The sequence below is a fragment of the Mesocricetus auratus genome, unplaced genomic scaffold (genome assembly GCF_017639785.1).
Source record: "Mesocricetus auratus isolate SY011 unplaced genomic scaffold, BCM_Maur_2.0 Super-Scaffold_100027, whole genome shotgun sequence".
In the NCBI taxonomy this organism is placed as follows: Eukaryota; Metazoa; Chordata; class Mammalia; order Rodentia; family Cricetidae; genus Mesocricetus; species Mesocricetus auratus.
Genome location: NW_024429208.1, coordinates 6,924,993 through 6,941,074, shown reverse-complemented (window position 1 = coordinate 6,941,074; position 16,082 = coordinate 6,924,993). Strand labels below are relative to the sequence as shown.

The following is a 16,082-nucleotide window of genomic DNA, read 5'->3' as shown; positions in this document are numbered from 1 at the left end:
TGTTTTTGTTTGTTTGTTTTTACGAGACAGGGTTTCTCTGTATTGTTTTCGAGGCTGTCGGTCCAGCCCAGCCTCAAACTCACAGAGATCCGCCTGCCACTGCCTCCCGAGTGCTGGGATTAAAGGCGTGCGCCACCACCGCCCTGCTGAAACTAAGTTTTAACAATGTTCACACAGCTCAGGAAGTAGTCAACAGAACCTTAATCAGGTGAGTCATCGCATCTTTGAAAAACACCAGGTCAAGAGATGTCCCTCTGATGATCTCATTGAACTGCCTCTGATAAAACTGGAGTTTTTCACACAGAAACTCAAAGGTTGGCACCTGTAGGAGAGAAAAAAATAGTATTTAAGATCCAAATGTTTTGACGTAGCAAGTATTTTTATCTGACTCTAGTCTGTGTTTTGGTAGTTCGGGTTTTTGAAAACACACAGAAATTTTCCGCCCTTTATGTGGCCAAATCCACAACTTGCCTGCCTTGTCTCACAGGCTGTTCTCTTGCTCACCCTGCACCTTATAGTCTGGTTGACATGCCATCTTCTCCCCTGCCCCAAACTCATTTGAAACCTTGCTTTCATTTCGCTCAATCTACCTCTTTTTGCTTACTTTTTATTTATGTGTACGTGTGCTTCTGAATGAGCTTTTGTAAACCATTTGTATGAAGATGCCCTTGGAGTCCAGAGGCCTCAGATGCCCTGGTCCTGGAACTACAGGGAGTTGTGAGCTGCCGTGTGGGTGCTGGACACTGAGCCCAGGTCCACTGCAAGAGCAGTAAATGCTCTCAGCTGCTGAGCCATCTCTCCAGCACCAAGTCTATCTACTAGTGTAGGGAAATGGCGGGTCTCTATTTCATTCACTGGTTTCATCACACCAATTCCCCTATATTTTATCGGGGATGTTGAACAGAACACTTTCAAAGTTACATTTTCTGTCTTGGGACTATTGGCAAAGGCTGGGCAAACTTCTATCATAGCTACATTAGTAGATATTTTAGCTTGTGATCCTTGCCATATCTATTGCAATCACTCCACTCTGCTCTTGCAAAGCAGCCACAGACAACAACTGTACATGTTATGTTTCAATTAAACTTTATCTAGGAACTTTGAAATTCGAATTTCATATAGCTTACATGATGTTTATTCTTTATCTATCTATCCATCCATCCATCTCTACCTATATATCTCTCAATTTAAAACCCACTGAGTTTATTTAGTGCTGCCCTCTGTGTGCCCGGGTGTTGGACCATCTCCTTCTCAACGCCTTGAAGAATAGTGACCCTCCCTCTTCCAGTAGCCACTAAAGGTCAATGGCTCCTTAGCTGACACAGGACTTCATGAGTTCCTCCCCCATTCATGCTAAGAGATAGGTTTTTTTTTCTAGAAGCCTCTAAGAGATTTTTTAAAAAGTACCAATTCGTAGATTTTGGGCACTTCAAACATAGTGTCTTCAGGTTCATCACCGGTAGGTTCAGGCATGTCACGGAGAAAATCCACAAAGTATGGTTCGGGGAGGATGGTTGATGCAATCTCAGGGCTGATGTTTTCTTCCACAGCCCGAATGAGCTGCGTATTGAACCACTGTTCATCTTCAGGAGTTATAAACCTGAAAGGACAGGACTCTGAATAGAAGACAGGAGAGAGGCAACATCTCTGCCTAACCCTGCCCTTCCTTACCTCTAGACTGGAAACGGCCCGCCCTCTATTCGGAGACAGACACCACCCTGTGGCTTAGGGAAAGCCAACAGGTCCCTATGCTGTGCAGGGCAAGTGAGGAGCCAGTAGGTGACCCTGGTGGTGTGTCAGACTCAGAGTGCCACAGAGGGAAGGCAGGAGGGCTGCTAACACCTCGAGAGTTCTACCTGTGTATTAGAATGTTGCAGTTCCCATGTAACAACTTCATGAGCCCCAGGGGCCTCATGCACACAGAGGAGGGGAGTGCAGCTCCGAGAGACGACTTGGGATTGCATCCATGCAACGACCACCATTTTTTAGAAGACACACAGCTTGAAATTCGCCGCTAAATTGTATCAACTCTCGGGGGGGGGGCCGGGGGGGGTGAAGTGGCCCAGGTAAGAGGAGCAGGGTGGGGTGAACTACAGAGCACTTTCTTAAATTGACTGACAAGTGGGAAACACCATTATTACTTCTCAGACCTCACCGAAAACTGACGCACAGGCCAAGGAGATGGCTCGGTGGATACAGTGCCCTGGGTCTGGAGAGGTGCAGTAGCACACACCTTGTCACCCTAGCTCTAGAGAGGCGGAGGTGGGAGGAGCCTTGGAGCTCTCTGGCAGGCTGGTGGATCTAGCTGAACTAGCAAGCTATGGATTCAGTGGAGAGGAGTTGAAGAAGGAAGATATCAGGCATTTAGATCTGGCCTCTATGAGCTTGTGCACATGTGCATGTGTGTATTGCACACACACACACACGCACGCACCCACCCATGCACACAGTTTGAGGCAATAATCCTTATTTATGACTCTGAGTAGGTAACACAAGAATTAATCTGGGGTTTATGTTCATTAGGCCTAGCTTCTCAGGTCACGTGTGTAAACTTCAGGGCTGCAGTGCCCACCTGTCTGCGATCACTCTGTTACACTCATGCTTGAAGAGTGACATGAGAATGGGGATGGAGCTACACTCTTCAGCTTTTATGGTTAACATCCCTTGCCAAATTCTGGAAAGATCTCGAAGGTTGAAGATGTAATGGAATTTAGAAGGGGTCGGCAGCATCTTCACCTGGAGATGAGAAAGAAGGTTAACACTCTCAATTTAATTCTCAGAAAAAGAAAAAAAAACTAAGAATAGGAATATCTTCTTGACTAGTCTATCTCATACACCTTATTTTAATATTTTTCTTCGCTTCTATTTTCTACTTGTTTGCTTTCATGTATGTCTGTCTGTCCCCAGTGAGAACAGAGGAAGGCATCAGATGCCCCAGGGCTGGGGTTACAGATGGTTGTGAGCCATCGTGTGGGTGCTTCAGACTAAACCCAGGTCCTCTGCAAGAACAGTTAGCCATCTTAACCATCGCTCCAGCTCCCATCACATATCCTATTTGTGATAGGACCTGTTGAGTAAATAAATCAAAACCAAGCTCATATTTTTGTCACAGCATTGATGTCAGTAAAACCAAAAATCACAAAAAAGCAACATAAAAATTTTAAAGCCAGGAACCCTTAGACAGGATGGATTCAAGAATAATGTACAAGAGACAGCTTCCAACTCCTGTCATACTACCACCAGTCAGCCTCAACAAATCCCTTTCCTGTGATTCCCAAGAACCATAAGAACTATGGGGAAAACTATGCCTAATGATGGCTAACCTTACTAGTATACATGGATGAGTGAACGGACAAGTCCATATATGATGTATGGATTTGCTATAAATGCATAGCTATATAGACATGAAAATCTATCCTAAGAAAAACTGAACATGAACTGGTAATCATGCAGGCGGGAATAATAGCTCTTCATATTTACATTCAAATATGGCTAGCTTCTTGTATGTGGTTTGTGCATGTGCGGTTGTTGCTGTGTATGCAGGCACATGTACACGTGTATAGAAGCCAGGGGCTGACATCAGGCATCTTTCCTCTATCACTTCCCACCTTATATTCTGACACGGTGTCTCCCACTGCGCTTGGAGATCAAATATCTGGCAAGACTAAATACGATGGCCAGCGAGCTCCTACAGTCCTATTGTCTCTGCCTCCCAGAGCTGGGATTACAGGTATGTGTTGCCATGCTTGTCTTTTTACACAGAAGCTCCGAATCCATGTAAACTCAGGTGTCCATGCTTGCACAACATGCAGTTTACTGACTAAGCTGTCTCTCTGCACCCTCAAGTATCTTCTGCAGATTTCTCTGATTAAAGTCCGAAGCTAACCCACACAACTAACTCACTAATGCTGGAGTTAGTGCCTGTTGCAGAATAAGCTCTTCCTGTGCTGAAAGTGTACCCTGTGCAGTTTGTAGGGGGTTTTAAGGCTTGCTTATTTTATTTCATAAATACAAGTGTTTTGTCTGAGTGTGTATCCGTGTACTGTGTGTGCGTAGTGCCGGCAGAAGACGGCTTCAGGTCTTCTGCAACTGGGTCAACAGACAGTTGTGTGGGTGCTGGGAACAGGGCCTGGCTCCTCTGCCCGAGCATCGAGTGCTCCTCGCTGCTGAGCCATCTCTCCAGCCAGAGTTTGTCATTCTTAATGAGCCACACAGTTACCTTGGTCCATTGCCACAGCACTCGGCCCACTGAGACTAAATTCCCAATCATCTCACAGATTTCAGGCTTGAACTTTCTACAGGGATCAAAGTACCCACAGCCAATGATTCCTGGGGAGAAAATAAGATGAAAGGCATACAGTTTCTTTAAAAAGGTCACGGGGCACATGCTTATTCTAATGAATAAACCATTGCAAGACTGACTACCTTGCCGGGATTAATTAGCGCTGTAAGTCAGAGTGGCCCAGCCATACTTGGTGGCAGTCGGTGATGCACTGATTCATACTTAATCCTCCCAGCAGCCATCCACAGATGGCCCTTAGTCTACATGTATTTTATTCTCTGCTTGGCATGAGATGGGGGGGTGCAATTTTAATGGTTTTCCCATAAAAATCACTGATTGTTCCTGCTTCTGTTGAAACTCTCCCCCTTTCCCTTCTGATTTCCAGTGCCTACCATATCAAGCAATCATGCTGATCTAGTCTACATTTCATAATTTTTCATAGTACATGTTGCAGATGCCAAATTTGGTACCAACGATCTTAACTTCATTAGCATTTCAAAGTACTAGTTATTAACTGTTAACTTGTGGTGTGTATGGAAGAACTGCCACTCATCAGCCGAGATTTCCCTCATCACCCATGTGAGGACAAAACACAGAGCTTCCTTTAACATGCATATGTGAGAGAGAGAGAGAGAGAGAGGGAGGGAGGGAGGGAGAGTGTGTGTGTGTGTGTGTGTGTGTGTGTGTGTGTGTGTGTGTGTGTGTGTGACCAGAGGACAACCTCAGTTGTTGTTCCTCTACCTCCCCAGCACATGGAGTGTGTGTCATCACATCTGGCTTTTTTAATGTCGTTCTGAGGGATTGAACTCAGGTCCTCTGACTTGCATGGCCAACATTTCACCAACCAAGCCACCACCTCACCCCTCCCTCACTTCTTATGCCACCATCTGCAGGGTTCTTCCTAAGTATCTTTGAGTCATCTTAATGCTGGTATTTAGCTGTTCATTTCAGATGCATAATCTCCATTCCAGACAGACATTTTAGCTCTTAAGTAAATTTTTGCATGGTTTATATCCATTATGTGATGCAATAAAAAAATTAAGCATCTCGAGTACTCGTACCAAAAATCTTGTCTATAGAAGTATTTGAAGGCAGTGTGCAATTAAACACGGTAAATTGTCTTTTTAAGCGCTGTGGGATATCATTCCGCCCCCCTCCAGGATGAATCATAGCTGCTATGAGCTGCACATCGACAATGGTAGTGAAGTCTCCAGGTTTGTCCAAGCTATACATTCCCTCCATTTCCATCATCTGCCGCACGATCTCATTAGTTATCTGAAATTTGATACAGTAACATCTTTAAACACACCACTAATCCTCAACAACTCCTTAAAAAAAAGACAGATGAGATTATCAGAAAACAGTCAACTCCTTCCATGGAAATGTGTTTACGATTCTGACCATCACCTTCAAGGTAACATCTGGTGTGAGTTCAGTGTTCCCTGACAAAACAAATTTCCAAGTAAGTGTAGGTAGGTAGATGGTTGTGATGTACTTGGCACACTGGTAACAGCACTTAGTGTTACAAGTTTGACACCTCCCACACTCACGCAGACACTTCATATCAGAACACACAGTGGTCTCAACCCTGAGCCTTCGACACTATGAACTACTCAACATTTTCATTTGGAGGATGCAGACTCTTCTCTGCAATTCTAACTCTGTTAATATATCCTCCTTAGAGAAAAAACAAAAACAAAAAAAACTAAAACAAAAACAAAAAACCTCTTGCCTTGGTTTCTGAGGCATGATTCTTTCCAGAATCCTCTGATGACTGGGGATCACTCTCTAACCATGCTTTACCCTCCCACCTTCCAATTAACCATTTTCCAGGGCTCCCCTGCCTTCTCGTGATTCCAGGCACACCATCGGAACTCCAAGAATCACAAAGTTGTCACTCTGGCTTTAGCTTCCCTTCTGCACTCCAACTCTGTGTGTTCAAATTCCTTTTGGATATCTCCAAGGGGACAGCACATAAGCACCCCCAATAGAACAGTCTTTCATCCAACCGGTATTCAGCCGTGTGCCAGGCTCTCTTTATACACACACAAAAATCCATCTTCATGAAGCATGCATTCTTGTGGGAGACAAAACGCACAAGTGTATGCTTATGTGCAAATAAAATAGTGTTACTATAAATGTTTCAGAGAAAATAAAGCAGGGAAAAGAAATATGAGACTCCCAGGAGGTGCGCTCAATATGAAGAACAGCATGATTCCTGACAGGTTGAATGTGGGGCAGCTGATTCCTGAATTACAGACGATTCATCGTCAAACAAGCTTGGGCTGTTTCAAGTCTGAGCAGACACCTCTAGATGAACAAATGAGTTTAGACAGGACAATAAAGTCAGGCCGAGGCTAAACATGGTTCCACCTTTGAGAACTGCTGAAGTCCTTCGGCCCTGAAGTAGAGCAAAAGCATGAAAAACTACGAGGATTGCTCTCAGGGTGGTCACTGAGCTGCTAGTGGATCCTAGAGCAAGGGGACAGAAAGAGCAGGAACAGGGATAAAGGGCCGGAGGACTCAGGCTAGATGGAGCTCACAGGCTGAGTACGTCACTGGGAGTGAATCAGGAACATGCTGGATGCTGGCCACATCAGGAAGGTCCTCTAATGGGAAATGACTTATGTTGACAGATGGCGGCGCCAGGGACCATGGTCTACAGTTGGGAGAGTGATTGAGTGGATGAGATGTGGTACTTTGTTTGGAATTGTTTAGCTAGGAGGTGGCCATTAGAGAGGGGGAGCAAGGATGAAACCTGTGAAAAGCTGAAGCAGAGGAGCCAGAGAGGGCATGAGATCGAGATGCCAAGTCGACATGCGGAGTCCTACCACACCACAGACAGGTTCGAAAAGTAGGCATCCAAAGGTCTGAGAACAAATATTAGACGTAATGTGCAGGCGGTTGATTTAAGGGAAAACACTGGGCTGGAAGGAGGCTTAGCAGCTGAGCTTGCCTCTTTCAGAAGACCCCATTCCAATTTCCTGGACCCACCTCCAATGACGCACAACTTCCTGTAACTCCAACTCCAGGGGACTTACGTATCAGTGACAGAAAGTTCCCTAGCCATACCTGATCTCCCCATTCATTGATCACTGGCATATTAATGTCATCAATAAACACAGTCATCTTCCTCCCTCCTGGGGGTCCATAGGTGCTCCCCATCCTCTTATCCACGTAGCTTTCGATCGTTCGCTAGAGAAGGAAAGGAAATGGTTTGTCATGTATGCTGGGTTTCAGTTCTGCAAGCTAACCATGCTTTCAGAACAAAGCATAATTTTACTGCTAGAACCTGTTAAGTTCAAGAAGAATTATTAAATATGCATCACTTGAGCTTTTAAAAACAAGAGATGGGGATATTAGGCATCAGTGTACTAAAACTGATACGCTCCAAGTCCAGCCTCAGATTTGACATTAAGCCCAAATGCACTACTTGGATCTGGCTTCTAATTCAGTCACAAGAGAACAAACTTAAGTGTGGAGAGATGCCATTGAAGAGAAATTAGAGACTGCTCCCTGCTCTGGCAAACAACCAGATTCGGTTCATAGCACCAACGTGGCAGCTCATAAATGCCAGCGCTAGGAGATCTGGTGCCTCCTTCTGGCCTCTTCAGGCTCCTGCATGCTTATGGGGTACATAAACCCGGTACACACACACACACACACACACACACACACACACACACAACTCGGTACACACACACACACACACACACACAAATAAAATAAATACATAAATCTTTAAAAAAAACAAAGAAAGCAAACTGAGCTGATGCAACCACTAAACACTTGTCTGAGAAGCACACAGAGCACACTCATTTCACGGGAGCCACTGCTTTACAGTTTTTAGCATACTTATTGCCACAGCTAATGACGGGTTCTACCTGAAACATTATTGGCTCTGTGGCAGACGAAAAATTTAGACTCTTGGATAGCTGTATTTCGGGGTCGTATTTCTTCAGATAGGCTTTCACCATCACCGTTTTCGCAGTCCCCTGCTCTCCCGTGAGCAAAACAGCCTGCAATTGTGGAAGGACCGTGCTGAAAGGCGCCAACAGTGTGTTTAGCACCAAACACTTTATGGCTCTACATGCGATGACTCGCCATTCCATGAATCCAGTCTATGCGCTTTTTAAAATTGTTTTCTGCAATTACACCTACATTCAGATCACTCCCCGTGAAACTAAAGATTGAAGTGGAATATGGTTGCCTATCCGCATGCCCATTGGGGTACAGAAGCTATTCTGAAAGGCATCACCCATGGTGCCCATCAGCTTAGGGGAGACAGAGAGGAATACCACTCTGGAACCTGGGACCACTGTCAGAAGGGTCCCTCTCCAGTGACACCCTGCGGGGCCCTTGTGTTGGGATTTATGCTATCTATCTGTGGTATGTGTGAGGAAATGTGTTTCTTACATGGTTTAGGACACCAAAGAGTTCACCACACTTACTTTATGTTGTTTTGCAATCGTGTCTATCAAAAAATTGGTCCTGATGTTGTCAACGTTTGGGACCAAGATGGAAGAATACTCCGGGATGCTGTCCGTTGGATAGAAGTATGGTTGGAGTCTCTTGTTCCAGTGTTCCCAATCACCTACAGGGTGGGTAGAATTTCATCTTCATCAAAATGTGTCCTTTGATGGTCATGTAAAGCTATACAAATGCCAAGTGCTAGAAACAACCGCTTAGATGAGGCAAAGCATTAAAATTCTTTCCTAAAACATCAACACGCCTTCTTACCTAATGTTCCCCTTTCATTCTTACTAACGGCTATTTACTTACTACTCATGTACTCCTTTCGTGTGTGTTTGCATGTGTGTGAGCATGCATGTGGAGCCAAAGAAATAACCTCCCGTGTGACTTCCCCTCAGATGTCATCCACTATGGATTTTCTTCAGCTTATTTTGGATTGTTTTTAGACAGAATATCTCACTGGCCTGGGGCTCACCAGCAAGGCTGGCCGGGCAGTGAACACAAAAGATCCTTTTGCCTCCTTTCCCCCCAGGTCTGGATTGCATGCACACACAACACACCAGCTTTTCTACATTAGTTCTGGGGATGAAACTCAGGTCCTCACACTGGCACGGTAAATACTTCACCAGCTGAGGTTATCTCCCAGCCCACCGGTGGTAATTTATATCTTCTTATGTTTTTAACCTCTTAATACCTCTAATGACAGCTTTATCACTTTTATTGATCTTCACAGAGGACCATCTCTTGGTTCCATCTCTTTTCCATTCTACATTCTATGTCATTGATTTCTGTTTTAATCAATGCTCACTCTTCTGTTTACTTTGGTTAATTGAAACCTTTATTCTTTTGAGATATACACAGAGTGCTACAAAGTCTCCCTGTCCTGAATGTTTTACAGGTTACAGTGTTGCTGTAAATGTTTCTTTGCTCTTGAAAAGAAGGTAAACTCTGTTGGAGAGTAGATTGCTCTGCAACTGTCAGGTAGGTACAAAAGCAAGGAGCCCATACCTCCAACCACCTGTCTGCCTCCTGGATTTGTTTCATGAATCCACTAGTGCAGTTTCACTGTCTGTGGATTTGTCTTTCGTTTCAGCTCTTCTCTGGCTCCTCCTCTCTGTGCACGCCCCTCTGCTGTGCACACCATCTTGAAGCCCTAACCTAACGGCTCCTCTGCATCAGTCCCTTCCTGTCCTGATGAGACTGGCAGTTTTGGTTGGGTTCCCTAACACCTGCTTGAAGCCTCCTGTCAGGACTTGGTTCTCTTTCTGCCTTTGCCCAGTGTCTAAATGACTGTTTCATACACTGTGTCCAACTTGCTGATGTTAGAGGCTAAACCCAGACTGTAACTCCCTCTGGCCTGGAAGCAGAAACTTGTAGATCTAAGAAAAGAGTCTCTCCAAAAGTACTGATGTCCAGTGATGACGAGAATACACACACACACACACACACACACACACACACAAACTAAAGGATGCACTAATAACAAACTGAGAGCCCTTTATGAACACCAAGTATGTAAAGCTTTGGTTCACTTCGTGGACATAGGTGCTTGGACATACATTTAGAGTGCAGGACTACGGAGGGCCCATGAGAGTGTTCAGCCACTAAAGGAGCTTGCCACCAAGCCTGGCTACTGGAGTTCAGTCCCCAGAACCACAGAGAGGGAGGAGAGAACCAACTCTCACAGGTTGTCTTCTGACCTCAACACTTGTACAGTGGCACAACTCAATTCACCCGTCCCAATCCTTTCAAGAAGGTCCTTCCAAACACGGACTCGCGCCCCGTCCCATTGGTGAGGCTCTCTCACCCTCCACGATGCCCAGGAAACTCAGCTCTCTTCCCTCAGCCCTTTGTAGTGTGGGGTGGGTGCAACTGCCCAGCAGCAGCTTTGGAAAGAGACCTAGGAAATCTTTTTTCCTCAAGAGGCTGAGAACCCGCCCTCTGAGTGTTAGTTCCATCTCCCTACTGATAGGCTTCCTGAGCCCTCTGGAGGTTCTGGGAGATATACAACAAATTACTTCCCAGCTAGGAGTTAGCTGCATCCCGCATGCTAAATCAAAAGCCTTGTACCTTCTGCTGTCTTGCTATCACAACTTTTTTATTGCTGGCTTCCCTCTGTTCTATTCATCCTTTAGAGTTTATGCATTCAGCACAAAAACACCTTGGCTGCTCGGCAGGTTTGGGGAGGAAGCAGAGGTAAATACAGGAAGCAAGGCGGAAGGGTTTATCATTTTGTTCTCTCAGGGGCTTAGAAGAATTGGAGCCTGGTTCTGGACAAAAACATCAAGTTGAAGGGTATTTGCTTGAAGGAAAGGTAAGCTGGGCCTGGAGGAATATACTACACAGAAACACGGCCCAACATGCTCAGTTCGAGGTCTTCATTCTCACTGCTGCAACAGACAGACTGCGCGACTCACCAGTTGTGTGTATGTTTCCACGCTGCTCCCTAACCATTAGGAAGCAGGCAATGGGCCAGGAATTGCTTCGCGTAGTGGATTTTACTTAGACTACTCCAAGTGAAGAAGTCAGAAAGGTCCCAGCTTCCAGCACAGCTAATACACAAAATCCCATCTCTGACATATTTTCACAACAGTATTTGTAGTCATATTCCTACTTGGCTTAGTGCTCAAGTCTTAGAAATTCATGTCTTAAATTGTTTGAACCATAACTCAGTGCACTTACCATTATCAGTAACAAAGAACTCATACATGGTCTGATTGGCGCCCTTGGGAATTTCTGGCAGGTCTAACTTGCTTTTGTGACCTCGTAGAAAGACTTCAAGTTTTTCTCTGCTCTCCAGTTCTAAAAGGGCTCCCAAACTCCACATGATGCCGAATACAAACAGCTTATGGAGATGGTCCATGGATGAGATGCCGCCTTCTTCTTTGGAGGGAATTAACCCTTCCAGGAGATTGAGAGACTGCAAGAGATTTCAAATACGATCCTTTTCTTATTTTTTTTCCAATTTTAAAACGTTTGGGTTAAAATATTTGAAAGAAGAAGCCGGGCAGTGGTGGCGCACGCCTTTAAACCCAGCACTCGGGAGGTAGAGGCAAGTGGATCTCTGTGAGTTCGAGGCCGTGCTGGACCGACAGCCTCCAAAACAATACAGAGAAACCCTGTCTCGTAAAAACCAATATATATATATATATATATATATATATATATATATATATATATATATATATATTTGAAAGAAGAAAATGAAAGCAGGAGGGGAAGAGAAAAGACAACAGAAATATCTTGAGACACTGATGCCTTCCTGACAGTCCCCAGCATTAGAAGACCAACAGAAATGATGCAAGCTGGGGTTTGGGGACCTGCAAGTGTGGGTTTTACCCAACTCCTGTTGCTGAGTCTCTTTTTCCCAATCTGAAGAGGCAAAAGGTCTCCTCTAAACGTGTCCTAAGGTTGCCTCTGGTCCCAGAGTTAAATTACTAGGTTACAAATTCATCCCTCCTCCTCTGGGAAGTCAACTTCTCAGAGTCCTCACACCCACATCATGAAAAGGTTTCCTAGACCCTAGGGACTTTCTATTCCAGATGCCCATAGGTGGTGGCTTTAAAGTAGTGGAGGCACAGAGCAAACCAAGTCTTACTTGCATGATGTAGTTACACTCCAGCAGCTGCATTTTGGGGCTGAGGCTTAGTTTCATGTACGTATATGCGTCTTCAAACACCTTATCATACAGACTCAAGAACACAGAGGCTTCCTGCTGGGTGCGCTTCTTCAGCCATGCCTGGAATCAAAGGGCAGTGTCTGTGTTGACTCGGGAAGTGCAGGGCTGGGGAGGCAACTCAACTGATAGAAAGGGCTTTGCCTTGCAAGCACACGGACAAGAGTTCGACTTCTGGAACTCACATTAAAAAATTTTTAAAAAGAGCTAGGCGTGATGGCACATGCTCATGATCTCAGCACTGGGGAGGTGGGGACAGGCAGATCCCTCAGACACACTGGCTGGCCAGCCTAGCCTACTTGACAAAATCCAGGCCATTGAGAGATATTGCCTCAAAAGTGTATGGACGGCAAGTATGGACGGCAAGGTGGCTTGAGGGGAAACACCCAAGGCTGTCTTCTGATCTCTACATGCGCGCGCGTGCGCGCGTGCGCGCGCGCGCGCGCGCACACACACACGAGTACCTGCACACACAGAGATATACAAAAGCAAAATGTAGAATGGTGGACACGTGTAGACTCTTGCCTGTTTCCGCCCCCCCCACCACCACCTGTTCCTGGTCCTTCTCATCTGTTTCCAGCCTCCCCCCACCCACCGCCCCCGGGCTGTTTCCAGTCCACACCTGCAATATTGGCCTCCAACTGAGAGCTGAGCTGCTGATATACACCATGCCCATCCTGGACACTGTCGCAGGAGAGGCGTTCTCAATGTTGTGCACCTCAAACAGCAGCTTACAGTTAGGGGCCATGGGAATGCGGTCCCCATTAGCCAGGGTGAGTGTCTTGTTATCGTCCAACACAGAGTTTAAATTCTCAATCCAAATGGCATCCACGGGGCCATCTAAAATGAGGAAGATGTTTTCGCCTGCAAACAAGATCAGGGAGGGGGGGTGGGAGATAAATTAATGTTTCATTGATTGGCAAATAATTAAAAACAGAAACCTAAACAAATACTGTGTCATTGTGAACATGCTTGCAGAGAAAAGGCAAACTGAGAGGGGGCCCATGCATACCCTTTTTTAGCTTTCAGCGTCTTCCTCCACAGAGTGGAAAAGATTCCGTCTGTCCAGTCGTTGGTGGCTGTATCCAGTCGGCCAAACATCTGGGGTGCGGTGATGGCCTTCGGATTCATTCGCATCTCTCTGTGAGGCCTCCCGCACTCTGTCAATGACTTCATCAGAATTGTGATGACAGTTGTCTTCCCGGAACCACTGGGCCCAAGAGTCATGAGGCCGTGACGTACCAGTGAGGTCTCATATAACTACACCATCAAATGACACGTGGAATATGAGGGTGTGAGACTCTGGCTGGCATTCCTATGACTTAGCCGGAATTCCAAAGGCTTTAAATGATATTTAAATGTTCTTAAACATTAGAACTTCGTTAGAAACGAAGTAAGGGATAAAGTAATGACAATGTGGGACTTGAATTACATCTTGGAAATAATTAATTCAGGATCAGCTCTTACTATGCGCCCTGGGATCTGAGTGTGCCTGTGGTGTGGTGATGCCGCCCCCCAGTGGTGAAAGCAGCAACAGAACGCCGTCTCCAGAAGCACAGCTTGAGTTTTTCAAGTGTTAAGGGGATACCCCAGGGGGAATATAGAGAAGATAACAGTCAGGGCATGGGATATCCAAGGATGATGCCATGGAGGACACCCCCAGCAGGCAGACAGGCATGGCCCCGCCAGGAAGACTCCATCTGGCATCAGGACCTTGCCCTTCCTTCCCCTTGCCCATCCATCCTTCCTTAAGGAGATGGTGGCACTTGGGAGCCGGGGCAGTGAGTGCCCGGGCAATGCCTGTTCCTGTGCCCACACACAAAGTGGCTTCAGGCTTCCATTTGCTACTAGGAGCAGAAACACACAGAAACCGGGTTCGAGGGAATGGTAGAAGGGACTCAGGGAGACATAAAAGGGCACAGCACAGAGTGGACTGTGAGCAGACCTCAGTCACAGGGGCTCGCCGCACACACAAAGCCCCTGACACTCAGTGCACGATGGCAGTGGTGGTGCACACCTGTGATCCCAGCACCCCAGAGACAGAGGAGGGAGGATCAAGACTTCAGGAGCATCCTCAACTACTTGGGAAGTTCTAAGCCAGCCTGGGCTAGACATCTAATGTAGGTGAACCATAACATGTGCACACCACACACACACACACACACACACACACACACATACACACACACATACACATACACAACACACACACATACACACACTTACACACAAACACACACCACACACACATACACACACACAGACACACACAGACACACACACATACACACACATACACACACATACACGCACATACACGCACACACACACATACACGCACACACACACATACAAACACACACAGACACACACAGACACACACACACATACACACACAGGCACACACACAGACACACACACAGACACACACACGCACATACACATACACACACACACACACACACACACGAGCAACCTTGAGGTGTCGTGTCAGCTGCAGGTAGTACTGCCAGAGTGACAAGAAGCCAGTTGGGCTGTCACCTCCTGTCCCCACCACTCTGAGGATCTGGGGGCTAAGTAACAGCAGGACTACATGACTTCCAAATTTCATCAAGACAGGACAAATCCATTCTTTCTAAAAGCAAGCACATTCCCTGAGGATTCTCTTGTAATGATGGCTACCTGGCACTTTAGTTCACTTACATGGAGTGAGCACTATGTGGGGCTCCAAGGCCCTTACCTGCACGAGTTTGAGGTTCCATGGTGGGTGGTTGATCAGGCCTTCCAGGTTGACCTGGTTGTCCACCGCAGCCTGCAGCTCCACGTAAGTGCTACTGTCCAGTTGTAACCCTGGGAACAGGTCGTTGATCAAGCTGAGGAACAGGGGCTCGTCTTCATCAACCTACGAGGGCACACAGCAACACACGCATATTCAGTCCACGGGCACTTCTTAGTGGAGGAGGACACACGCATGGATCGCACCACTTCATCCCCAGAGAATCGTTTCCTAACCCTGAAGCAGCCCTGTGTTCTCTGGCTCTTTCTCAGCACCACCATCGAATCCACAGAGCTTTCAAGATTCTGTTCTACAATCCAGCCTCGACCTGTGCTTCATCTCCTTACTCTGTCTGCCTCCCACAAGCTTGTATTCATGCTAATCTTAACGTAGCCTATTTATAGTCCCACCGCCATGGAAAACAGAGTATCGATAGCTCGCTTACAGCAAGAAACAGCCCTTACCCTCAATGACTTTACCCAACAGTGGCCGGACACTCCATCTGGGCAATGTCCTGCCTTTGAGTTTGAGCAAGCTGACTCCCACTCTTCGTTTGCTGTGTCTATAACACACACATCATCCAACTCCTAACTTTCAGTCCCTTCTCAATTTCTTCTTTACTCTGAATCTCCCCTGATGCTTTTTGTTTTAAGATGTATTTTTATTATGTGTCTGTATCTGTCTGTGGGTATGTGCACCTGAGCGCAGTGACCCACCAAGGCCAGAAGAGGGCATAGGATTCCCTGGAGCAAGAGTAATAGGCAGTTTTGAGCCACTGACACGGGTGCTAGAAACTGAAATCGGATCCTCTGCAAGAGCAGCAGATGTTTTGTTTTTGTCTTTGTTGTTGTTTGATTTTTTTTTTCAAGACAGGG

General features: G+C 46.2%; 1 protein-coding gene across 1 annotated transcript in view; it reads right to left on the bottom strand.

Moving 5' to 3' along the window:
* The window catches only part of Dnah8 (dynein axonemal heavy chain 8), a 225,385-nt gene that overhangs the window by 105,273 nt on the left and 104,030 nt on the right, over positions 1-16,082 (bottom strand). The window contains exons 49-61 of the mRNA XM_040732039.1: positions 15,172-15,333; positions 13,447-13,691; positions 13,054-13,297; positions 12,354-12,494; positions 11,438-11,675; positions 8,734-8,876; positions 8,167-8,301; positions 7,355-7,477; positions 5,344-5,557; positions 4,220-4,329; positions 2,573-2,736; positions 1,408-1,600; positions 200-322 (exon numbers count right to left, since the gene is read on the bottom strand). Of these exons, the coding sequence (XP_040587973.1) occupies positions 200-322; positions 1,408-1,600; positions 2,573-2,736; positions 4,220-4,329; positions 5,344-5,557; positions 7,355-7,477; positions 8,167-8,301; positions 8,734-8,876; positions 11,438-11,675; positions 12,354-12,494; positions 13,054-13,297; positions 13,447-13,691; positions 15,172-15,333 (2,235 nt within the window). The remainder of the gene's footprint in view (positions 1-199; positions 323-1,407; positions 1,601-2,572; positions 2,737-4,219; positions 4,330-5,343; positions 5,558-7,354; positions 7,478-8,166; positions 8,302-8,733; positions 8,877-11,437; positions 11,676-12,353; positions 12,495-13,053; positions 13,298-13,446; positions 13,692-15,171; positions 15,334-16,082) is intronic.